This window comes from Dendropsophus ebraccatus, chromosome 15, assembly GCF_027789765.1.
Source record: "Dendropsophus ebraccatus isolate aDenEbr1 chromosome 15, aDenEbr1.pat, whole genome shotgun sequence".
Classification (NCBI taxonomy): Eukaryota; Metazoa; Chordata; class Amphibia; order Anura; family Hylidae; genus Dendropsophus; species Dendropsophus ebraccatus.
In genome coordinates this window covers 19,958,865-19,985,360 of record NC_091468.1, presented here as the reverse complement: position 1 = coordinate 19,985,360, position 26,496 = coordinate 19,958,865, and the positions used below count along the sequence as shown (strand labels likewise).

Below are 26,496 nucleotides of genomic sequence, written 5' to 3'. Positions count from 1 at the left end.
CCGCATTTGTTCATTAATCGTTCGGTGTAATAGCACAGTGTTCATTGTTTTTCTGGGATCAGAAGGAATAAACGATCATAGTAACGATTGCAATAACAATCGTATTAACGATTGTAACTAACGACCATCGTTCTGTGTAATATGGTGAACGATTTTTAGGTTAACCATAAACAATCTCGTTTGTGATCGTTTATCATTAGTCGTTAATCGTTAAAAATCGCTCCGTGTAATAGGACCCTTATTCACTGTAACAGATCACTTTCCAAACAATCTCCTCCTTATCCTCACAAACAGAACAGGAAGTCCCAGCTTAGTTTTAGGCCTAGTGGCCAGACTGAAAACTGCAAGATTTCAGGATTCTTTTAAAATCCAGATGGTCAATGGAGAGTTTAGGGGGAAAAAAGAAATAAAAAAAAATCATAAAGCTTGATTAAAACAATAAGTCATATTATGATGACACGTTCCATTTATTGTTTGTATTTTAAATTCCTGGTTAATTTCTGATTTATTCATGTAAATCTCTGCTCATTCTGGGCCAAGTAGTCAAGGGGGCGGTCTTAATCAGTGATTGACAGCAGTCTCAGATGCATACTTATACCCGGGAGCGTCAGTTACTAATTAGGACCGCCTACTTGACTACTTGGCCCAGAATGAGCAGAATGACTTTTAAGCCTAAGATTCCTCTATAGGGTTAACCCCACACAGTGACTATTTGTAATCTACAGTACATTGGCGGCTATGATACTGACAGCTAAGGGGGCGCCTCACATTTTGAGAAGCCCTGAAGTAGAGGAAAAGAAACTGGGTAAATGTTGTGGATTTCGCTTTATCAGAGATCTGTTGACATTTTTCTCAATGCACAGATTGCATAACGTCAGCGCACACAGATACATGTACACTGTCCAAACAACACTAGGAATGTACAGATAGCTGGTGTGTCTTCACAGTAATGATCGGGATGTGAAGAAGAACATTTCTGCTATATTCAAAACACTGGCTGGAATGTGCAGAGAAGTGCTGAAAAAGTGGGCGGAATGTGAGAAGCAGCCAACCCGGGCCGCCTCAGTCATAGGAGGCTAAATATAAGCTGGACGTCAAACACGTCCAGTGTACGCATATAGCAGCATAGTACATGACTGCATGGTCTGTGATTGGTGCACTGCTTGGGTCCTCACCTCTATACTCTCCTGATTCATCCTCTATTGTATGATGTATTATAGGCATGATTGTACATATGTAATACTTTACTGTATAGTGTAATTGCACTAGTTTATGATACACTATAACCATCTTGCAGCCGTCCCTATATGCAAATAGAGGAACCACTCTTTAGAGAGAATTGTTCCATATATCCCATATTTTAGAGATTTTTTTCGGTCAACCCCTATTTTTGTATACCTCTTTTTTAAATGGTACCACGGCATTAACCAATAGTTTCCACCTCAGTATAGTTGGCGGGCCATCCACCATCCATTGTAGGACTCTTGCCCCCATATCTCATGCTCTTTCTTTCCACCATAATCACATGCTTTCCTTACTTGCCCCCCATATCTCATCCCCTCTTTCTTTCTTGCCCCCCATATCTCATCCCCTCTTTCTTTCTTGCCCCCCATATCTCATCCCTTCTTTCTTTCTTGCCCCCTATATCTCATCCCTTCTTTCTTTCTCCCCCCCCCCATATTTCATCACCTCTTTACTTCATGCCCCCCATATCTCATCCCCTCTTTCTTTCTTGCCCCCCATATCTCATCCCTTCTTTATTTCTCCCCCCCATATTTCATCACCTCTTTACTTCTTGCCCCCATATCTCATCCCCTCTTTCTTTCTTGCCCCCCCATATCTCATCCCCCTTTCTTTCTTGCCCCCACATCTCATCCCCCTTTCTTTCTTGCCCCCCATTTCTCATGCCCTTTTTCTTTCTTGCCCCCATATTTCATCACCTCTTTCTTTATTGCCCCCCATATCTCATCCCCTCTTTCTTTCTTGCCCCCCATATTTCATCCCCTCTTTCTTTCTTGCCCCCATATCTCATTCCCTTTCTTTCTTGCCCCCACATCTCATCCCCCTTTCTTTCTTGCCCCCCATATCTCATGCCCTCTTTCTTTCTTGCCCCCATATTTCATCACCTCTTTCTTTCTTGCCCCCCATATCTCATCCCCTCTTTCTTTCTTGCCCCCCATATCTCATCCCCTCTTTCTTTCTTGCCCCCCATATTTCATCACCTCTTTCTTTCTTGCCCCCCATATCTCATCCCCTTTCTTTCTTGCCCCCCATATTTCATCACCTCTTTACTTCTTGCCCCCCATATCTCATCCCCCTTTCTTTCTTGCCCCCCATATCTCATCCCCTCTTTCTTTCTCTCCCCCCATATCTCATCCCCCTTTCTTTCTTGCCCCCCATATCTCATCCCCCTTTCTTTCTTGCCCCCCATATCTCATCCCCCTTTCTTTCTTGCCCCCCCATATCTCATCCCCTCTTTCTTTCTTGCCCCAATATCTCATCCCCCTTTCTTTCTTGCCCCCCATATCTCATCCCCTCTTTCTTTCTTGCCCCCATATTTCATCACCTCTTTACTTCTTGCCCCCATATTTCATGCCCTCTTTCTTTCTTGCCCCCATATCTCATCCCCCTTTCTTTCTTGCCGCCCCATATTTCATCACATCTTTACTTCTTGCCCCCCATATCTCATGCCCTCTTTTTTTCTTGCCCCCATATCTCATCCCCCTTTCTTTCTTGCCCCCCATTTCTCATGCCCTTTTTCTTTCTTCCCCCCCCCCATATCTCATCCCCCCTTTCTTTCTTGCCCCCCCCCTATATCGCATCACCTCTTTCTTTCTTGCCCTCCCCAAATATTTCATGCCCCCTTTTTTATTATCCTCCCATATCTTTTGCCCTCTACTTACCTGTCCTCTCTTTTCTCATGGGCTTCCTTTTTTCTTGCTCTACAATTCCTATATACTTTCCTCATCTCTCTTCCATATCTCCCACACTCTCTTGCCTACTCTTACACCTCTTTAGAATGCACTGGTCCCAATGTCTCTTTCCTCACCTTCCTCCTCTGCCCTCTCTGTATACCCCCTCTAGACTACTCTCCGGTCTGTAACCTCCACCTCATCATTCCTGCCTTCTTATCTCTGTCTCCCTGCCTCACCCTGAGATCTTATCCTTTCACTTCCTCTCCATTACTTTCTCTCTTTCCGCCATTTTGGTCAGTCGTCCATTGGATGGGATCTTCTTTTCTCTACATTGCGGTTCAAGTCTGCACAGTAGAACAGTAAATCTCTTCACCTTCCCATCAATTCACGTTGACTCTCCGTAGAATTACTTCATTTAAGATTTAAGAACTTTATAATCTTGCGAGTTTACAAGGGTTACAGCCTACAAACTTTATTTTTATAACTTTATATTTATAATGTTGGTTTCCATATTAGTAAAGGAGCACAAAACGAGACCTCAGGATGCAGGAAGACAATGTGCAGATATGAAGACATTGGCTTATGGTCCGTAACTGGCCGGCAGCATCTCCAGGGCATGTTCTCATGACACTGCATATTATTTTTGGCTACAATATTATGCTCCCTTGGTAATATAATATTGTACAGCAGCCCATGGCCCTCTGATGCCTTCATAAGAACACACTGTGCAGATCAATGAGTCGCAGGCTTTTCCTGTTGTGCCTCCCTCAAGAAACATTTGCTTCCTTTTCTTGAATAAAGTAAACATGGTTTATATTGGGCTCTATGAAGTTCAATCCAATAAGAAAGTGGGTAGTAAAGACGTAAAAGATTTTTTTTTAGGTTTTACAAGAGTAAAACACACCCAGTTGACAAATAGTGGTAGTACAGTATATAGACTTGTGTACATACCACGTAGAGGAGACCCCGGCTCAGAGTATTCTCAACTATTGTGAACTTACTTGGGGCTTCCTTTCTTAACGGGAATGGCAAAAATAGCAAACAAGGGAGGGAGAATCGGCATATGGTTAAGCCACCCTCCTCTCCTATAATGGATAGGAAGGGGATAATAATCACCAGGCCAAGAAGAATGGCAGAAATTTTGCACCGAAGTAGAATAAACATAATTTATAAATGTACTGTATATATAACAGTAGGACATAGAGTCTTTGCCCACCAGTATTGGTAAGCCAGTTTAACCCAGTATGGTGGCATACATGAAGACTAAGGGCGGGTGGGGCTTTTTAATGTTTGTTCTATACGTACAACCTTAAAGGAGAAGTTTGGCGATTTATAAAATCTGGCAGGAGCAGGGGGGACATTGATTACACATACGGACTCCCGCCTATCCTGGCCGATGGACTGGCTACTCAGCCATTCAGTGACTGGGGAGGCATCCCGCCCCTGTCCTGGACTGGTTGAGCGTCCAGTCCATCAGCCAGGTCATGACATGTCAGCTGCAGAAATTCTGGAGCTCAGCGGGGGTCCCGCAGCTGGTCCTGCCGCTCACCACGGGCACGAGGGAAGGAAAGTCCATACTTTTAATCAATTTCCCCCCTGTACCTGCCAGCTGCCTGATTTTATAAAACGCCAGACTTCTCCTTTAAGCAAAGAACACTAAAGACTGAGAACCAACCTTACAGGTTGGGTATAGTATTATTCTATATTGCTCTTGTATAGATGGTTAGTTCACAAATGACACCTGGTCCAAAAATTCTGAAGACTACATTCACATCTGTTAGAGCTCCGGCTTCTTTTTGGGTCAAATCCTCCTGCTAAATGAACAGACACCAGACAAAAACCTAATGGACCCCATTAAAATCAGGCAATCTGTCGAGATCTGTTGGTGCCCATTATGCAACGGACCATCTGGCTCCATTTTCCAGCCTTAAAAGGAATCTACAACAGAAGCCATGAAGGGAGTCTCTTGCGAAGACATGAGTTAGGCCTAACCATAATTGGGGATAACATTGATCATTCCATAATTTACTGTTTCCCAACCTGTTGCTTTCCAACTGCTGCAAAACTTCAGCTCCCCGCAGTCAGAATATGATTGGACCTGAAGTTTGCCACAGCTGGAGTGCCACAGATTGCCACATTAATGGGCCACTTAACATTAAGGTCTATGCAGTCTGATTTAGTCACCTTAAGCAATAAGATCTCCTATACCACGGCAACGTCAATACAATCAATAAGTAGAGCTGTGGGGGTGCCAGGAGTTGTCCCCCATCTGATATTGATGGACTATCCCAAGGGTAAGCCATTAGTATTGTAGTCCACCTTAAAATATTCAGCTCTGCTACATCTATCGGTCACCAGATCTTGTTCGACGGTGATTCTAATGCAGGAAAAGTTACGTTTAAGAGAAAGCAAACAAAGGGAATACAACATAGCATCTTGCTTAATCGGAAAGGGGCCGAGAGTGCCAATATATCCTTGTCAACCTTTTGAACATGCATCATAGAAGGTGTATGTGTCAAAGTGGTATTCACACTATGTTAATGTGGGACCTTTGAAGTCTTTGGCTTATGAACGTTGAAGACCAATCATAGACTAGTGTCATGAGGCCCGAGGATGGTGATAGGGGGCTTATTAAATATACTGAGTGAAGATGTGTGACATAGTAGCTGGTGGCTCACGCACATGCTGGGACACTTAGCTCCGCATGGTCATAGAGGACTGGGAGCCTTCGTTGATGTATAGATGAGGACTTGATTGTCTTTCCATGCTGTGATTTTAAATGAACTTGTCAAACGTTTTAAGTTTTAATAAAACAAAAAATCCCATGAATAGACACCTGTGAGCTCCGGCCTTTATACCATACCTCAACAACGGGGGAACGACAAAAGACCATGCAGACAATGTTTCCCGCACAGCCAGGGGTCTACAGCCATCACATTATACGTGGGTTTCCTACTTATTTGTATTCTCTGATCCCACGTTATGGGGGCACTGATGGCATCATTAGAGGGGCGCTATAATGGTTATTAGATACTTAGTGGATATTAAGGTGAGGGTCAGTGGGTCACTTTTTTAGGTTGTGTTCACACTCTGGAGTCTTCCTTGGTAGTTCCATAAGGTTTATTGTAAGTAATTGTGCGGCATGGAGCGCTGTTCTTTTTATCTAAGTGACAGACACCATGAAGAAGCCCGGCAAAGTTAATGAACTTTATCGGACGCTGTTGACGCTAGTTGTCTGCCAGATCCTGCAGCGCAATTTTAGGTTCCCGGTATAACAGATATCTTGACAGCAGTGTGAACAGAGCCCAATGTGGTTGGCTTTATAGGATAACATTTTGGCTGTGAATATTAGATACGCTACATTGTTCTATTGGTTTAGTATGACTATAGATGCTATGAAGTATTGGTGCTGACTCCATTGTGGCTGTGGCTAAGGGGCAACTCTGCATATTGATATAGTGGCCGGGTAGAGTGTATATAATTACATAAGGACGTGAGGGCACCATATGGTACTTATGGGGGAATCTAGAAAGATGCCAGTAGGCATAAAGTCATAAAGGAATAAATGTCCGCCTTCTACTATCATGTTATTTTTAGGTAATGAATCTTTATAGCGTTTGGATCTCTATATCCTCTGAGCAGACGTACATATAACATGTAACACACTGACTGCCTCCATTACCATTGGATCGAGTATTGACTATTGCAGGGTGGTGAAAAACTTTTGACATTACTTAAAAGCAGGCAAGTGTGACTTGAGGGTAAGATATTACTGAGCTGTCTGTCAGGGGTTCCTATGGTTACTAAAGTTACAGTGATCAGTGCGTTATACAGCATGTCACTCAAGAATGCACTTGTTATTTTGGTTCCAGAAATGTTTCGGATAAGTGCACATAAAATGTGAGAAATCGAAAAATACTCGAGCAACTTATAGAAGGTGCAGCTACAAAGAAGCAGCCATAGAATCATAGAATCAAAGTTCCTTAATCTTGCCTGATAGGTTAATGAGGGCCTAGACTGTCAGTGATCAGTGCGGAGAATTGCAGGTTCCCCTACATTAAAGGGGTAGTTCAACAAAAAATGTTTTCTTTCTCAACTGGTAATGTATTTAAAAAATCTCAAGTCTTCCAGTACTTATCAGCTGCTGTATGTCCTGCAGGAAGTGGTGTATTCTTTCCACTCTGACACAGTTCTCTCTGCTTCCACCTCTGCCCCACGGCAGTGCTCCTAAGGGTGCTCTGGAGTGCAGTTTACCCTCACTAACAGGGCGGGAACGGAGCTGAGGAGGAAGGTAAGACAGATACCTTCCTCCTCAGTGTCCCCAGCACTATAGGGGGTTATCAGCAGGTTAGATTTGTCTAACCAGCTAATAGTTCCCCTTAAGGCTATGTTCACACTGCGTATGATTCCGTCCGTAGTGTGAACCGCGAATATACGCACGTAGTTTTGAGGTTGATGCGTTCGCTTGAAAGTATACGATATACGCCCGCACAATGCACACTACGTATGAGCTTACAACCAGATCGTATACGGCGCCGTGACAAATGAACAAGACCATTGTTTGAGGACGGTCCCGTACGAAGTACTTATTTCAGCCAAATTGAACTTGATTTTTAGATCCAAAAGGTTCTGTGAGTTTTACTGGGCTGGGCGAAGATTTCCAAGTAAATGACCTGTTTCAGATCGTTTCGAAACAAGCTAGGGAAGCATAACTGTACTGCGGGCGTATGTTCACGGTTCGTACACATCCGGCCGCATGTCGATTTTTCCCATGCTCGTAGTTTTAGCCACACATGTACGTTGGCGTACGAACTACAGACGGACTCATACGCAGTGTGAACATAGCCTTAAAATGTATCTTTCATCTGCGAATGGTTATATGGTTTACATATGGGGGCTAGGTTCACACTATGTAACTGTGCGGCTGTATTTTTTATGCGGCTGTAAATGTGCGGATGAAACTCCGGCCGTGGGAAAAAATAGACATGCGTTTTTTTTTTTAAATAAATAAATAATTTTAAAAAAACGCATAGGGTCCCCCCTATTTTTATAACCAGCCGGGTTAAAAACCAAACGACAGCAGCCTGGTAACACCAGGGTGGGAAGAGCCATTGGTTTAGGCCCTCCCCAGCCTAAATCTTACCAGCCTGCTGCCGCCCGGTCCAGGAGCGCCGATTTTGACGCTCCGGGACCACTGGCACCCGGCTCTTCCCAGTACCCCTGGTGGCATTGGGTACTGGGGTAATAATAGGGGGTTAGTGTTAGCCATTTTATACCGGCTAACACTAGGCCCCAACTTAGTAATGGATTCCGTCTATTAGACGGCTTCCACTACTAAGTCTATAAAGTAAAGAAATAAAGACAAGACACAAGTTAAAAAAATTTTTTATTCAAATAAAAACACCCCCACACCCCTCATTGACCATTTTATAAAAAAAAAAACATTAAAAAAACGCTGGTCATCGACGTAGTCCACGGAATCCGACGTAATCCACAGGATACCGATATCTGAAAAACAAAAAGGGAGAAACACACAAAAACCACACAAACAGGAGCACAACACCCATCATTGTGAGCGGTGTTGTGCTCCTTACAGTATGCAGCATCTTTACAGATCGCTGCTTACAGTCTGGCCCCCAAGGGGTTAAGGGAGGATGTATTGCATCCCCCTTAACCCCTTGGGGGCCAGACTGATGTCAGACTGCACCCATCCCAGCAAGGAAGGGGTTAACTGACCCCCCCCCTTCCTTGCTGGGAGGGGTGCAGTGCTGGGGAAGGGGTGGGGAGAGCTCTATACTCACCCCGATGTGTCCTCTTCGCTGGTCCGCAGCACAATGAAGTCACTGTGCTGCTGACCCGCTAATTATATGTGCGCTCAGCCGATCAGCCAATCAGCTGAGCGCACATATAATTCTAAATGTTTCTTCTAATAATGCTATTGTCATAACATAATTAGAAGAAACATTTGATGTTTTCATTAAAGTTAAGTGATGATTAGTACAGAAAGCTCTATTGCCGGCATATGAATTAACGGCTTATGGAGCTTCCTGTACTAATTAATATTTAATTAATAAAACACATTTTCGATTAAATAAATTCAGTTTCGTTGGTCAATAATTTAATTCTAACGAATCCATCATTGTTCAATTAAATATACTGTCAAAAAATAAATATATATATAAATATACATTTATTTATATATCTATTTATTTTAACAGTATATTTAATTGCAAAATGATGGATTCGTTAGAATTAAATTATTGACCAACGAAAGGGACTTTATTACAAAGAAAATCTGTTTTATTAATTTAATATATTAACTATTAGAGGCATCGGCATTCGGCATCATTGCCGGCTATTTTTGAAGTACTCCGTACGGACCGCCTGTCAATCCTCGGCCGCATTTCCAGCCGCAAACAATGGTCTTGTTCATTTTTTACGGGTCCGTTTACGATCGGGCCGTAGATTCATACATAGTGTGCACTGTGCAGCCGCATATCCTATACTTTCCAGCGTACGCATGAACCACCAAAAATACCGCCGCACAATTACAGCCGCAAATACAGCCGCACAGTTACATAGTCTGAACCTGGCCTGAAGAATGACAAATATAGATTCTATGTTACAGTCTGTCCTACAGTCCGGAATTATGATTGCAGCTCTGGATTATAATAAAAAATATAACGCAATGATGTTTAAAGAGTGATGTATCCATACTTTTCTAGTATGAATACAGATTTCTTCGTTTTTCTTATCTGAGTGTAAATTTTTGTTTTTTTCAGGAGCAGTTCAGAGAGAAGGAAGGAAAAGTCTCGAGATGCGGCCAGGTGTCGGAGAAGTAAGGAGACTGAAGTCTTCTATGAGTTGGCTCATCAGCTTCCATTGCCTCAGAACATCAGCTCCCATCTGGACAAGGCCTCCATCATGCGTCTGACCATCAGCTTCCTCCGTACACAGAAGCTTTTATCATCAGGTAGACATAGAGATTCTTATTATCATCTGTATCTCTGAGCAGTGCTATGATCTTTGGAAAACAATGTTAAATACAAATGGTCAGGAACTAAACCTTTTGGATATGGATGAAGAGAGGCTCTGGGGCTTTTGCTTACTTTTGCTTCTACAGCCTCCACAATGTGCTGTATGAGCTCTATTTTCTCTTTATACTTGTACACAGTCTATGATTTTCTACAAATCAGTGCAAAAGTCTCCATAGCCTTAAAGGGGTTGTTCGCCAAAAAACATTTTTTCTTTCAAATCAACTGGTCTCAGCAAGTGGCAGAGATTTGTCATTTACTTCTATTAAAAGATCTCAAGTCTTTCAGTACTTATCAGCTGCTGTATGTCCTGCAGGAAGTGGTGTAGTCTTTCCAGTCTGACGCAGTGCTCTCTGCTGCCCCCTCTGTCCATGTCAGGAACTGTCCAGAGCAGTAGCAAATCCCCATAGAAAACCTATCCTGCTCTCCAGACTGGAAAGAATACAACAGGGGACAGGGGATCACATGCTGTAGGGTGGTTCAACCGCTGGGACCCTCACTGATCCTGAGAATGGGACAAAATTGTCCCTAGAATGTATGGAGTCCATTGTGTGTGTGTGCAGCCAATGTTCCATTTATTCTCTGTGATGATGAACATCATTGGTATAATGTTTCCAGTGATGTATACACCTTTAGGCTATGTTCACACAACGTATACAGACCGGCTGTTCTGTGACCTGGCCGGGTCACGGAACAGCCGGTCTCTGCATGGATCATCCTGGCCTGATGATCTTTTGGCCACAGGGTTCTGATGCGGGCGCATCAGTGCGCGCCCGCATCACAACCTCCGATAGCACACAGTGAAGCGAGCGGCTCACTGTGTGAACTGACAGGGTTTCCTACGGACCCAATTCATTGAATTGCGGCCGCAGAAAACTGACATGTCAGTTCTTTGCAGCACCGCATGGGATCCCCGCCGGAGCGTATATGATGTGTATACGCTCCGTCCGGGATCCCATTAAAGCGGAGACATTTTTCCACTCCGTATAAAGTACGGCCGTTGTTGCCGATGGCGTTGTCGTACTTATATGTAGTGTGAACATAGCCTTAACAAGCTTCCCCCAAAGATAGAACATAAAGGGATGGTGCCCAGGAGGATTCACCGATAAAAAGAATCATTCTCGCATCTAGAATTGAACATTTCCCACAGTACGTGAACTTGGACACCGTCTGTTCTCTCCACCAACCTAGAAAAGAAGCAGCAGTCCTGTACTGTAGACCAGCTGGTAACTAACGCTAACTCGATTACCGGCGGATAGGAGATGATGTACCTGTCCTAGTACACGTACTGCAGGGTGACAACCTCCTCCTGTGTCTGCTGTCGCCGAATCACACTTTCAGATCCGGTCTGGAGCAGCTGTGGAACAGTCTCAGTGTCTTCCTGTCTTGCTTGTCTCCTTCTGTGCATCTTTGTGTTTCATGGCCAGAAGTGACTGACCTTTAGGTTAGATCATATCAGAGAGGACAGCCCTGGGCCCAGATCATTGGAAGTTACCCACATACATTTATGCATTTGTAACAAATTGTAGCAACATTTTATATGGAGATGTAGAATATATATATATATATATATATATATATATATACTGTAGCATTATATACACCAGTCAAACCATTGCTTTTAAAGCAGAGTGGTGGTTGGTAACCTAGACAACAAGCTGTCAGTAATGGGAGGGTAAGAACAGCATATCGGGAGAAGGAGAAAAGTTTGCTAAATAATTGAATTTGCAAACATGTTTACCATGATGATGAGTCCTACAAGTATAACTATATTAGCTGACATGGGAATACCATACCACTTTAAGCCAAAAACATCTCTTGCCCACCTTAAAGGGGTTATCCAGCATTAGAAAAACATGTCCGACTTGTCAGATTAGCACTTGCTTGCTCCTCATTCCACTCTTACATGCGCCGACAGTGAGCCAGGGGGAGGGGGCACTTGGAGGAGCGGGAGGGGCTTGAACCCATAGGAGATAGTGGCGGTCTGCAGGCTGTCGTTATCATTCAAAAAATTTTCAATGTGTCGGCTGATCATTGCCTTTTAACAAGCTATTACACCAAGTGATTATTGGCCGCAATGACCGATAATTGGCCAAATACCGCCAATAATTGCTTTGTGTAATAGGGCCTTGACCCCTTTAAGGGCCCATTCGGTCTCTGCCCTGCTCCCATCCATATGTGTTATATCAGTGTATACGCAGACATGTATTTTCATACCTTATAGTTCAGACTATTTTGCATTGATATCCAATTATCTTTTGAACAATTTGACTCGCTCACGTCTGCTTCCTGATTCCTCTTAGTCACTTTGTCCGTGAACCCTGTAAAACGAATGTTAGTATTATCCTGATATGTTCTTTTTGTGGTTCATCATCTGTCCCAGACTTTTCCAAGTCGCGGCTTTGCAAAAGATTAATTGGGTTTGTTTAGTAAATATAATGGATTCAGATTATAAGCTGGCTATTTAGATGGGAGATAGCCAGTAGTTATTTATCTCTGATGCTTCCCAGAGACTTGCTGTCAGATAAGACCAAAGTATGGTTCAAATCAAAGACAGCCAAACATTCGGGTATTAGACAGAGAGCCAAAAAGCCATTTCCCAAGTCCGAACAGTCTGCGTATATGTCAGGCCAAGTGATGGGGTAGATTACTAAAAATCAAGGGTTATAAGAGGATAGTACACATGGACAGTAATACTGGCCTTGACGTTAAACATTGTCTTTCAATGATATTAATGGTTACTCAATTAGCTTTATTCAGTGGGAGTGAAACACAATGTATGTCATCAAGATACTCATACTTTTAAATGGAAAAAAATAAATAAATTGTAATTTCACTTTAAATATGCAAAGTAGCTCTACTGCAGGAAGAAGAGATCAGTCTCTCTAGTGCCACCTATAGGCAGCTATCAAATATAAGTATTTCACAATCTTATGGCATGTGAGCCATAAGGATTTACAGTCTGTAAGACATAAACACTGTAATATAATAATAATTAATGCAATTCTAGCTAAACATGTTAGAAGTATGAACGTAGAGCTGGCCACATGAGAACAAAATGAGGGTATGTACATTACTATCTAGAAGTAAAGGAAACCGCCATAAATTTTAAATTTTCTTCACTATCTTGATCCGGTCTATTCTATCAATAATGATGAAATATAAAATAATATACAATAAATCCCGAATGAAAGGGACTTGGTTATCAGATGCTCTGGATGATTAGAGAGTCATAGAAGATATACAAGGAAAGAGAACCTGAACCAGCAGGAGAGATGTTACTTCATTTCCTCGCACTTGGCTGGTTGAAGTCATTGAGAAAAAGTTCCAAGAAATCTTAACCCTTCCACTTGTACATGACATTTCTTTCTGCCAGGATCAGACACTTGCCTGTGATTTACCTCTGTTTAGCACCCACCCGAGATACTCAGCCTCTTGTCTGCCTGTACATCACATTCTCTCACACATTAGATAGGAAGAAATTTTTGGCTTCTTGACTGGGCACGGAAAAGAACAAAAAAGGCTGAGCAAAAAGATTCACCAACAATCCTGTGAATAATGTGGTTCCCGGGCCAGATAGAAGAAAGGACATAGACTTAACTGGTTGAATTTTATGGCATGTAACTCATTACTGGATGAATTGGTTGCCAGTCATTCCTTGTGTATGCATTGTGCTTATCACTCATAGAGCTTTTTTTTTGTTTTTGTTACGTTATAGAGCATTTCCCATTTATTTTTTCAACTCAATATTTTTTATCATTTTTACCAAGAAGTAAAAAATTTTTTTCTCATATAAGGAATAAACCAACATATGTTTCCTGAGTTACCTTCTTGCGTCACGTATCTTGTTGACCAATTCTTATTGTATGAGTTTCTGAGTAAGCTGGATACTAACCAGTATGGCCACCATTACAGTTCTGACAACTTTTCCAACCTTTGAATGGCTTGGTATTGCATTGGTATACCCTCTTGGCCAAATATTAAACAGGTTTACTGCTGGTTAAAAACCCCAGTGGGATTGGTCCCTGTGTTAAAAGGGTTATATAGCGCTACAAAAACATGGCCACTTTCCTCCAGAGATAGCACCGCTCTTGTCTCCAGTTTGGTTGCAGGTGTTAGTCAGTTCTATTGAAGAGAATAGAGCTTGGATGAAAGTGGTCATGTTTTTGCAGCACTGGATAACCCCTTTAATATTGGTTGCAGATATTTCAGATACTTCCAGTTTAGTAAATCCATCTACCAATTAATAAAGGTTGGGGATGGGGCTGTCTGGGATTCAAGTTAATTAGCTAAGAGTCGCTACAAAGAGTGTCTCCTGCTCTGGAGGACCTGGCATGATCAAATATTAGATTATTACAGTAAATTGAATGGGAGTTGTGTAAAGCTTTATTTCTCCTGTGGTGGCGCTGTTGGGAATTTGAACACTTTTCCCACTGGTCCCCCACAGATTACAGATGATGGCTCGGGGTTTCTGCAATGTGACCCGTTTACTGCCAGGATACCCTTCCAACAAAAAACAACTATCTGACGTGTAAATTCCCTTTTTAATATTTTTCAATAATAGAGAAGAATCTTATTTTTCATTGTGTTTGTGATTTCAACATTTCTTGTGAAAATAAAAAAAAAATCACTTCTGGTTGCAATTTTTATGCAAGAATTGGAGAAGTTGTCATCTGAGCAGAGACATAAACGTGAGGGTTCGTGTTCCTCATCATCTGGGGGCAGGGAGGTCATGAAGGCTGCTTACAAAGATTCTCTGTCCTATATGTCATCATTATTACAAGATCATTTAGGAAGGAATAGAAGAAAATGGCTGTTATATCTGTGATATGTGACTGCCTGTGTAGGTGACAGCCTGCCGTAATGCAAATGACCTGGACAAATACATCAAATGTATACTTCACTTGTCAGACTCCATCTCCCCCTTGCCTTCTGCATTGATCACTCTCTCTCTCTATGTTCAATGAAAAAAAACATACACTGAGAGATCAGGTTAAAGCTGCTGCACATAGAGAAGGGAAGGAGGAGGAGGGAGCAGCTGCCAACCAGTGAGAGTCAACCAGTATGTATGTATGTATGTATGTACACATATGAATTGCCTTATGCTGCCTATTATATGTTTTAAAACTGCCCATATGGCCAGATTATTTTAGATTATGGCCAGTTTAAAGGGGTTATCCAGCACTACAAAAACATAGCCACTTTTCCCCCTCTCTTGTCTCCAGGTCAGGTGCGGTTTGCAATTAAGCTCCATTTACTTCAATAAAACTGAGTCCCAAACCCCACCCAATCTGGAGACAAGAGAGGGGAAAAAAGTGGCCATGTTTTTGTAGCGCTGGATAACCCCTTTAAGAAAGAGATCCTTGTGGCAAGTGATTGGCTTCAAAGTCACCTTGAAATAGGGTTGTTTTCTGCTTTGGGGCACATTACTGTGCCAGAGTCTAGGCCCTTTAACAGATCCTGGGCACTCTTATGGGCCAGTTCCACCATTCAAGGGTTTATTATATGCATGGCCTTATTTTATACACCTTAATGGTACAGCTTGCGACTTCTGACCAATTAGTGAGGGTCTCAGCACCCGGACCCCCACAAATCCAAACTATGATATGTCCAAAAATTTTCAAAGGTACCCCTAATAGTCCAGGTAAACACTACTTAGAATAATATTGCGTGCTCTCGGAAAGGTGTGAACGCTCCGTTTATGTTTTGTAGGAACTCTCCGTGTAAGTGGATAATAACTTTAATAAAGTGCGTCGGGGTCATCCATGAGTAATTGTGCACACACAGACACATGACACGCGTCATATGAGACGTGTTATCAGCACAATAACATCTGAGAATATAGGTCAGTGGAAGCTACGATAACAACTCATATCAGGCACCGAATAAAACCGATCACAGTAACATCACGAGAGGCAAAGTTAAAAAGAATCCCCCTAACTGCTGTCAGAATCTCAGAGCCTTGTCAGCTTTTCTAGATGTAGATATAAGTAAATAAATCATTGACTTTACACTTTCTATTTTATTTTTTTTTTAGGGAAAACTATGTTGCAACTTACATTTTGGAATTTATAACAGTGCCCCTTTAAAGCAAACACAGACACATGTATGGATTGTTGGCAGAGCAGAGCACAACGCTCATCCTGACACTGAAGATTAATGAAAGCTTGTTTGCTCGGGTGTATTTTTAGCTCGAGAGGCATTTAAGTCTAAGTGTTGCATAGAAGAGAACCTTTAATTATTATGAGGGGTGCTGCTATAATTTAGAGCCTGATATATATATATATATATATATATATCACAAAGCAAACAAAAGCAAAAAGATTTTAAAAAATGTAATAGATACAATGTAAACTCAGCTGAGCGACCATCACATGGTTACTTAGTAAACCATGTGTAATCACAAGGAATGAGAAGGATTTTGACCAGCTCTCCCGTCATCTTACTTCCTCCACCATCTGCCAAACAATATAGGTACTTGTACAGCAACAGTGACTATGCTGCTTTCCCTATTTTCCTAGAAGTCTACCTAATTTTAAACTATTACCTTATTACCAGTTTCTATATCTTGCTTTTAATAGTACAGGATTTGTAGGGTCAGACTACACTGGATTTGTTTGTAGTCTGTTACCATGGAGACACCTAATTCTGCACTGGAGATTTAGCATGTAGACCATTGTAAAGTTACTTTCTTTTATATTAATTAGAGCAGTAACAAATGCATAAATGGGCATAGAGATACATCAAACATTTGGGTGTTCAGACCCCCCTAATCTCTTGAACAAGTGGGGAAAAGTATGTGCTGAGCGCCTTCATTTCCCACTGATCGATTTCAATAGAAAGTCTATTAACCCTTCTCCTGCCTCATAGTTGATATAATGGAAACTTGTGTTATGTGTTGTTTGGTAAAATAAAAAATGTCCATACAGTGATCCTTAGCCAGCAACATATGTACTATGGAAAGCAGGATGCAGATCGTCTTCGTCTGGGGTCATGGTGGTGACCTCGGCTGAGCAGCACTGTCATTTTCTTGTGGAAACAGTAAACTTCCTTGAAGTTTTGTAAGAGCAATTAATAATAATGCCCTGGGAGTGGAGAAGGTCACATTCATAACCAAGGCTATAAATCTCCCAGCACAGTACCCGGTTAAAGAGACAGATCGGCGTGCTGTAAGCCGTCACATGTCCATTCCGCAAACTACTTCCATGCAATTTTATTTAGGGGTTACAAGAAAAATGCTTTTAAGGCAGTGCTATAAAGCAAACATGGACATCCAGATGCTGTTTACTCAGATTTTAGGTAAATTAAAGTGGATTTCCACCAAAGTTGTAAATTGATACATACTATAGTAAATATGAAGATAGGGAAGAAGCTGAAGTTTAGTCATTAGGATGTATTTACTTATGGAGATTTTTAGATTTTTAGATTCTGTTTCGACAAGAAAGTGGAGCCATATTGGTTGTTACTTTTAAATTTGGAGAAACTAATGGCAGAGTTTTGTAAGAATGAAGATTTATCCAAAATTCTAATTCATAGGTCACAATCAATATGGCCGCCAGTCTTGTTGTCACTTTTGCAACTGTATCATCTATCGGGAAAATGTGGTTCCCATTTCATGTCCATTTACTATTCACCAGAATTGAGTTTACCTGGTATAACTGAGATCAGGGGGCTCCTCTCCTTCTGATAGGTGGGGTTGCCACCCATCCAAAAGTTATGGCATATACTATGTATTCTTTATTACACTCTTAATAACATTATACAGGACTCTTCATAGACAATAACTCATCGGTAATAAATACTATATTAGGGAATTGAATAACAAAAAATTTCCTAGTATTTCCTAGTTATTTTTGGAAATGCTTTCTTTCCAAGCTGGGAGAGTCCAATTATAACCTTGGACGAAGCTTTGTCACGGCTGTCTCAGTCGATTATTGTCATGTTGATTATTATTGGGTAAAATTGTTCTTTTATTGTTTTGGCTTTTTCATGTGCTTTACAATTGATTGAACTTATGATCTGAATTGTACAAAGTGCGTTGTGTTTTATGTAAACCTGCATCTGACTCTACTATTTTTTTTTTTATATATATATATATATACACAGTATGTGCAGATAGTGACCTGGACCCAGACAATGAAAATCAGGTGGACAGTTTGTATATGAAAGCTCTGGAAGGATTCGTTGCTGTCGTCACTCAGGATGGTGACCTGATCTTCCTGTCCGAAAACATTAACAAGTACATGGGTCTAACACAGGTGAGATATCAACATGTAACATTGATCCATATGGGTGAAAAGGTTGTTAAAAATTTTGATTAAAATTTTTGAATTTTTCCTGTTTAGTCAGACTATAGTTTGGCCATACAAGTCAAAGACTTGTCCCCTAGACCCGACTAGTATTCCCAGACCAACATTCTAATGTAATCAAATCATTTTCCCATTTTTGTTTTAGGTCGAACTCACAGGACACAGCATCTTTGACTTCACCCATCCATGTGATCACGATGAAATCAGAGAAAATCTGAGTTTGAAGTCTGGTAGGAAATCTTTTAATCTTATTCTCTACTGGTAGTACACTCCTTGCATTATACATATGGCCGTTTGTGTAAAGAGTATATTGCTGTGGTCTTCCACAACTTAAGTTACGGATAAAAATGTGGCTCATGGCACCGTTTATACAACTCCCATTAACTTCATTACGTTCCTTTGGCCATTACATGAAAGCCAGATGGGCCCTGGGGGCTGTTGTTCTGAAGATGGGTGCCAGACTCAGAGGTGAGACCCACATCCATGACATTCATGACATATCCCATGGATATACCATAAATGTTCAGATGGAAATGCACCTTCACTTAATTATATCTACCACTTTTTAAATTTTAGACCCAATGGAACAATGATTTTTTATAGGTACTGTAGATATGATCTTTAGAGTCTACTTGTTCTAGAGACGTCAAACGTTTTTATCGGTTAGGATCTGGGTGTTCATACCCCTGCCGGAGCTAAGACTTGTGGGGAGAATCATGTGGCTGAGAGCTTCCCCCTTGAAATGAATACTTCTACTTGGACAAGTTGACTGTTAAAGCAGCCATTTTTACACATCAGTATTATGTATCTCTTTACTCTAAGGTACCACCATTGGCAAGAAGAACAAGGATGCCAGCACCGAGCGGGATTTTTTCATGAGGATGAAATGCACCGTTACCAACAGGGGCAGAACCGTCAATCTCAAATCTGCAACATGGAAGGTAAATACTGACAAATTGGCCCCAAAGAATGGGAAGGTTGGTGAATCCTGTTGGGTTCTAATTGTTCTGTCCACCTCCCCAGGTGCTGCATTGCACTGGTCATGTCAAGACATACAACTCCTACAACCCACACTCTATCTGTGGCTACAAGGAGCCCATGCTCAATTGTATGGTGATGATATGCAAGCCTATCCAGCATCCCTCCAACATCGACATCCCACTGGACAGCAAAACATTCCTAAGCCGCCATAGCATGGACATGAAGTTCACCTACTGCGATGAGAGGTAGGTGAATGAATGGGGTATAGCAGTAGGGGCATAACAAATAAGCATAGGGTTCCACAGAATGGGCTCCACATTGTTTTGACCACCTTAAAGGGGTTATCCAGGCTTTAAAAGACATGGCTGCTTTTTTCCAGAAACAATGCCATGCTTATCCTCAGTTTGAGTGTGGTTTTCTGTAACTTACATACAATGCACTGTGTTAGGGAAAGTCAACCCCAATTCTTTATTACCGTAATAACTTTATAAATTTATAGTGTAGGGAAAATCACCACCTAGAGTTGCCGCCTTAAGACACGAGACTAAAGCAGCCAATAAAGAAAGGCATCACATTCTGCTCTTTAATGTACAACAAAGGTTTACGATATGTTGGGTAATACACTTACATTTGACACACTGATGGTTTCCGTCCATGTGTACAACAGTCGAGGAGATACAACCTATGAACCCGAAGCGGTGAGCTCAACGACTACTGTTTATTACTGCTTATCTTTCAGTCTGGTTTCATTTTGGGCGACGACCAGTATTGTCTGCCACTGCAGCTCTGGCAGGAATTGTTACCCAACTTTTATTAGTTTTCTTTTACATTGGTATGAGAAGGTGTGGTGTATGTAATGAGTTTCATTGGGCTTCCTTATGACCATATACAACTATGAAGAAAGTTGTCTGCTTGGAGCTCAAAGTCATAAAAGGCAATGCCGAGCTGCAGCATGCATGCCTTCTCTCTCCCCCACCTCTCCCTGCTCTGCATGATTGATCTACAGGGCTTGGCTTCTAGCACCGAGCCCTGTACATTAATAAGTCATTTCATGTAGGAGGTAGGGGGGGGGGTGCAGTGCTCAGCCGCCTGGCCTCCTTGATGCTCTGAACATGATTACGAGATGATTCTCTTTTCCAACTGACCTGGGCTGCCCATCTGCCTCTGATTGACAGCACTCAAAAAGAGTCTGGTTTCGGGTAGTTCATGGACAGAAGAGTCGAGGCTTAAAATTTTTTCCCACACATTGGTCTTTAGACCAGGTAATAAAAGATAGACATTCCCTTTAAAGAGAATCTTCCCCTTTTTGCACTTTTAGGCCGGGTTCACACTACATGAAACACCGGCCGTTCTGTGACACAGAGCGGCCGCTGTTAGTGAAGATCATCGCGGCCATTACTGCAGTACCAGCTGGATGATCTTCATTTGTGCTGAATTCACCATTCAACTCAATGGAGAGTGCGGTTGGAGCCGCATGCTCCATTGTGTGACCTGTCAGGCTTGTGAGGCCGCTATTCCATGAATAGCGGCCGCAGGAGACTGACATGTTAGTTTTTTGTGTGGCCGCTAGCGATCCCGGCCGGAGTGTATACTGTGCGTATACACTCTGGCCGTGATTCCATAGACGGCAGCACAATATAAATTTCCTATTAATCACGGCCGTTTTTGTAAATCGGCATAAAAGGCCGTGATTAATAGAAAACTTGCGTTGTGTGAACATAGCCTTAGTCAATAAAAACAACAATAAAATCCTACGCTTATTAGTAGTTATTCACATGACTGTGAGAGGTTAATACATGCTTACAGCAGCTCCAAATCCCCGGCATAGACATAGATTTAAAACTTAGCAGTGCTGCAGCTACGAGAGGGAGAATTTAAAGGGAGCCTCTCACATTAAGGCTATGTTCCCACTTTTTTATCTTTTTTTCTGCCACCTTTGGACGTCTGTCATTTTTATGGCAAATGATAGCCAATATAGTAAATCACAGTGGCCGTGAAAATGACGTCTTTTAAAAAAAAGATATTGAGAACATAGGCTCTAACTGCAGCCCTATGTGTAAACTTCATGTTATAGAGCAGGAGGAACGGACCAGATTCGTATGTATAGAAATGTGGGAAAAGATGGAGAATATCTGTTTTATTCATTTCAATTTTAGAAGTCCAGTAGGTGGTCCTAATCACAGAGTGCCAGCCCTCTCTATATCACTGTATATACATAGATAGCCGTCAATTAATAATACGACCACCCATAGACTTCTTTCTATGCTTAGTCCAATTGGTGGTGTTATTGGTGACTGACATCTATCTATGTATTCACGGTCATATAGAAAAGACTGACTGGGACCACCCACCGGACTCCTAAGCAGCTCCTTCTGATATCTGCAGATAGGAGTGTATATTCAATGTGACAGGTTCCCTTTAAGAGCTACTAAGTAGTGTTGAGTGGAGAAGCCAAACTGGGTTCAACAACATTCTTTGAACCCGAATGCTCACCATTTGACTCCTGGCGGCTGCACATGTTGGATGCCGCCCTAGGGAGTCCTGACATGAATATATGGGTTTAGTTGTGACACATAAAACTATAAATCCCTATGTCGTAATGCCCAGGTAGTCAATTTCTGCCTGTTTGACTATCTTATAATTCTATTGCACTGTGAGAACTGTGAGGGTTCCACTGGAATTTCTTATATACACAACACTTAACATACTCAAGTCCCGCTCCTGATTTATATCCCACTGCAGAAATTCATCTACAAGACTCGGCAGGAAAATCGTTTATTTGTTACCATATTCCAGCTATTCTAATCCATTCCCAGCCCAGACCTAAGGCTTGTGCTCTAAGACCTTGACCATACAGCAGGTGATGGTTATAAAGCATGCAACCTTATTGTCTTCCACATGCTGGTATCATTACATGATCATTGTTGCTATGAATAAGACAGGTCTTTTAGGCCTTAAGTATATATGCAATATCTACCTGGTAACCCTCTTTTAGTTACTTTTGGTCTAGTTTCTTGTGATGAAGTCTGCTGACTATGCTGAGCATTCAGGGTAACAAGGAAAGGTGCAGTATAAAGGCCCTATTACACAAAATGATTATCAGCCGTACTTGGACAATTACCAGGCGTTCCAGCCAATAATCCTTGGCTGTAATAGGACAAGTTAAAAACCAAGATCAGCCGACATGCACAATGTTGGCTGATTGCGGTCTTTCAACATGTTGAAAAATCCCGATCATGTCAGCAATGGTCTGCTGTGTGTGGCCGCCACTAACTGTAATGGGCAGTCTGAACGATCTAAGGATTGTTTGGGCTGCCCCTCCCTTTGCTTCCCACGACCCTCCCGCTGCTCCTAGCTCGCTGTCTGTGTGTCATACCACCAGGGCCGGTTTTAGACTAAATGTGGCCCTGGGCAAAGTTGAGCAAAGTGGGGCCCCAAATGCTGAAATATTGTAGCAGCAATTTAAGGTTCCCATACACTTGTTGGTGGTACCTGCTGCTCGTGGTGGGTTCCGCCATCAGTGTAAGGTGAATGGGGCACTTTGTACAGTCCTCTGACATGATATCAGTAGACATATGGGGTTGGGCTTGATGGAAAATCAACATCCAACCTCTTTGTTCTCAGAGAGACAAGCCGTCATCAGATCTGTCTGGCTATGGCTTACCCCTCCTATAGAGAACACAGAAACGCTCAGCTGTGCCGAACATTCCTGTGTATGGGGAGGACAGGGCCAGATGAGATTTTATATATATATATATACATACATACATACATATATATATATATATATATATATATATATATATATATCATTAGTGATGTGTGTGCAGCCCTTGCTGTATATAGTGAACAATGAAGATATATACTAGCTGATCACGTTCCCCGGTGTCCTCAGGCCTTGTCTGTGGGATCCCCCAGTCCCAGCTCTCACTTCTGGTCCTCTCTCTGAAGTGATCGGCCATTCAGCCAATCACTGGCCGTAACAAACAGACAAGGCCTGAGGACACTGGGGAACATGATCAGGTAAGTAACAGCTTTATTATGTTATACGCACAATCATCAGACAATGATTTTTACACTTGCCAAAAGACAATGATCTGCTGATTACATATGTCTCTATATACACAGAGCGATATCGGCCAGGTTAGGACACTTTTTGCTCTGTATATTAGGGCCCTTAGTCACATTGAGTCAATTCAGAAGGTTACATGCCGGGACTGGCGCCACATGCGGGGACTGCCGCCACATGCCGGGACTGCCGCCACATGCCGGGACTGCCGCCACATGTCAGGACCGCCGCTAGTGGTGTAAACACAAAAACTATTTATATGCATTGTTTTAAAAAATAAAATAAAAAATCAGGACCAAATATTACCTCCATACCGTTATTGAAGAAAACTTTTCTTATATACAGGCCAATATTACCACCATAAAGTGACTGCCCCATAATGACATGACACTATATACACACCAATATTAGCACCACACCATGACCGCCACATGATTCTATATACACTATATACAGACCAATATTACTACTATAAACTGACCACCGCATAATGACTCTGTATACACTATATACAGACCAATATTACTGCCATAGAGTGACCACCACATAATAACTCTATATACACTATATACAGACCAATATTACCGCCATAGAGTGACCATCACATAATGACCCTATATACACTATATACAGACTAATATTACCGCCATAGAGTGACCACCACATAATAACTCTATATACACTATATACAGACCAATATTACCGCCATAGAGTGACCATCACATAATGACCCTATATACACTATATACAGACCAATATTACTGCCATAGAGTGACCACCACATAATAACTCTATATACACTATATACAGACCAATATTACCACCATAGACTGACCACCGCATAATGACTCTATATACAGACCAATATTACCGCCATAGACTGACCACCGCATAATGACTCTGTATTCACTATATACAGATCAATATTACTGCCATAGAGTGACCACTGCATAATGACTCTGTATACACTATATACAGAGCAATATTACCGCTATAGACTGACCGCCACATAATGACACTATATACAGACCAGCACACACCATGACCACCGCATAATGACTCCATATATACACCATATACAGACCAATATTACCACCATAGTGTGATCACCACATAATGACTCTATATACACACTATATACAGACCAATATCATGTGGCGGTCACTGTATGGCGGTAATATTGGTCTGTATATAGTGTATATAGAGTCGTTATGCATCGGTCACTGTATGGTGGTAATATTGGTCTGTATATAGTGTATATAGAGTCGTTATGCAGCGGTCAGTCTATGGCGGTAATATTGGTCTGTATATAGTGTATATAGAGTCATTATGTGGCGGTCACTCTATGGCGGTAATATTGGTCTGTATATAGTGTATATATAGAGTCATTATGTGGCGGTCACTCTATGGCGGTAACATTGGTCTGTATATAGTGTATATATAGAGTCATTATGTGGCGGTCACTCTATGGCGGAAATAACTCTATATACACTATATACAGACCAATTTTACCCCCATAGACTGACCACTGCATAATGACACTATACACACTATATACAGACCAATATTACCGCCATAGACTGACCACTGCATAATGCATACCTCCCAACCGTCCCGGATTTCGCGGGACAGTCCCGTTTTCGGGGTTCTGTCCCGCGGTCCCGGAACGGCCCCCCGTGTCCCGCATTTTAAGTGGCCCCAGCGAAAAAAACAATAAACCAGTAACTCACCTGTCCTCCGGTCCCAGCAGCTCCTCTCCCGGCAGAGCGCGCACTCCCGTCATCCTCCGGGGCGGGCAGCGGGGTATACAGACACTGACTGTGCCGGAAGTGACCTGCTCATGACTCACTTCCGGCACAGTCAGTGTCTGTATACCCCGCTGCCCGCCCCGGAGGATGACGGGAGTGCGCGTTCTGCCGGAAGAGGAGCTGCTGGGACCGGCGGACAGGTGAGTTACTGGTTTATTGTTTTTGCCGCTGGGGCCACACTAATGGGGGGATTGGCTACTCTGTGGGGCGCTATATGGGGTATTGGCTACTATGTGGGGGGATTGGCTACTATGTGGGGGGCATTGGCTACTATGTGGGGCATATATGGGGGATTGGCTACTATGTGGGGCACTATATGGGGGATTGGCTACTATGTGGGGCATATATGGGGGATTGGCTACTATGTGGGGCACTATATGGGGGATTGGCTACTATGTGGGGCATATATGGGGGCATTGGCTACTATGTGGGCACTATATGGGGGATTGGCTACTATGTGGGCACTATATGGGGGATTGGCTACTATGTGGGGCATATATGGGGGCATTGGCTACTATGTGGGGCATATATGGGGGATTGGCTACTATGTGGGGCACTATATGGGGGATTGGCTACTATGTGGGGCATATATGGGGGCATTGGCTACTATGTGGGCACTATATGGGGGATTGGCTACTATATGGGGCATATATGGGGGCATTGGCTACTATGTGGGCACTCTGGGGGTTTGGCTATTATGTGGGGCACTATATGGGGATTGGCTACTATGTGGGGCACTATATGGGGGGATTGGCTACTATGTGGGACACTATATGGGGATTGGCTACTATGTGGGGCACCATATGGGGGCATGGCTACTATGTGGGGCACTATATGGGGCATTGGATACTATGTGGGGCACTATATGGGGCATTGGATACTATGTGGGGCACTATATGGGGCATTGGATACTATGTGGGGCACTATATGGGGGATTGGATTCTATGTGGGGGATTGGATACTATGTGGGGCACTATGTGGGGGATTGGATTCTATGTTGGGCACTATGTGAGGATTGGATACTATGTTGGTCACTATATGGGGGCATTGGATACTATGTGGGGCACTATGTGGGGGATTGGATACTATGTGGGGCACTATAATGGGGGATTGGATACCATATAGGGCATTTTTGGCGGGATTGGATACTGTATAGGGCACTATTCAGTCAGCAGCATGTGGTGACTGTAGGGGAGTGGCTATGGAGGGTTGATATAGGGGCGTGGCTATGGAGGGTTGCTATGGGGGTGTGGCTATGGAGGGTCGCTATGGGGGCGTGGCTATTGGGACCGCGGCGCACATGTCCCTCTTTGCTCTTTGCAAAAGTTGGGAGGTATGCATAATGACACTATATATACACTATATACAGACCAATATTAC

General features: G+C 42.5%; 1 protein-coding gene across 1 annotated transcript in view; it reads left to right on the top strand.

Moving 5' to 3' along the window:
* The window catches only part of EPAS1 (endothelial PAS domain protein 1), a 101,558-nt gene that overhangs the window by 51,815 nt on the left and 23,247 nt on the right, over nucleotides 1-26,496 (top strand). Inside the window, exons 2-6 of the mRNA XM_069955436.1 lie at nucleotides 9,698-9,888; nucleotides 18,056-18,207; nucleotides 18,404-18,488; nucleotides 19,081-19,199; nucleotides 19,282-19,484. Coding sequence (XP_069811537.1) covers nucleotides 9,698-9,888; nucleotides 18,056-18,207; nucleotides 18,404-18,488; nucleotides 19,081-19,199; nucleotides 19,282-19,484 — 750 coding nt within the window. The remainder of the gene's footprint in view (nucleotides 1-9,697; nucleotides 9,889-18,055; nucleotides 18,208-18,403; nucleotides 18,489-19,080; nucleotides 19,200-19,281; nucleotides 19,485-26,496) is intronic.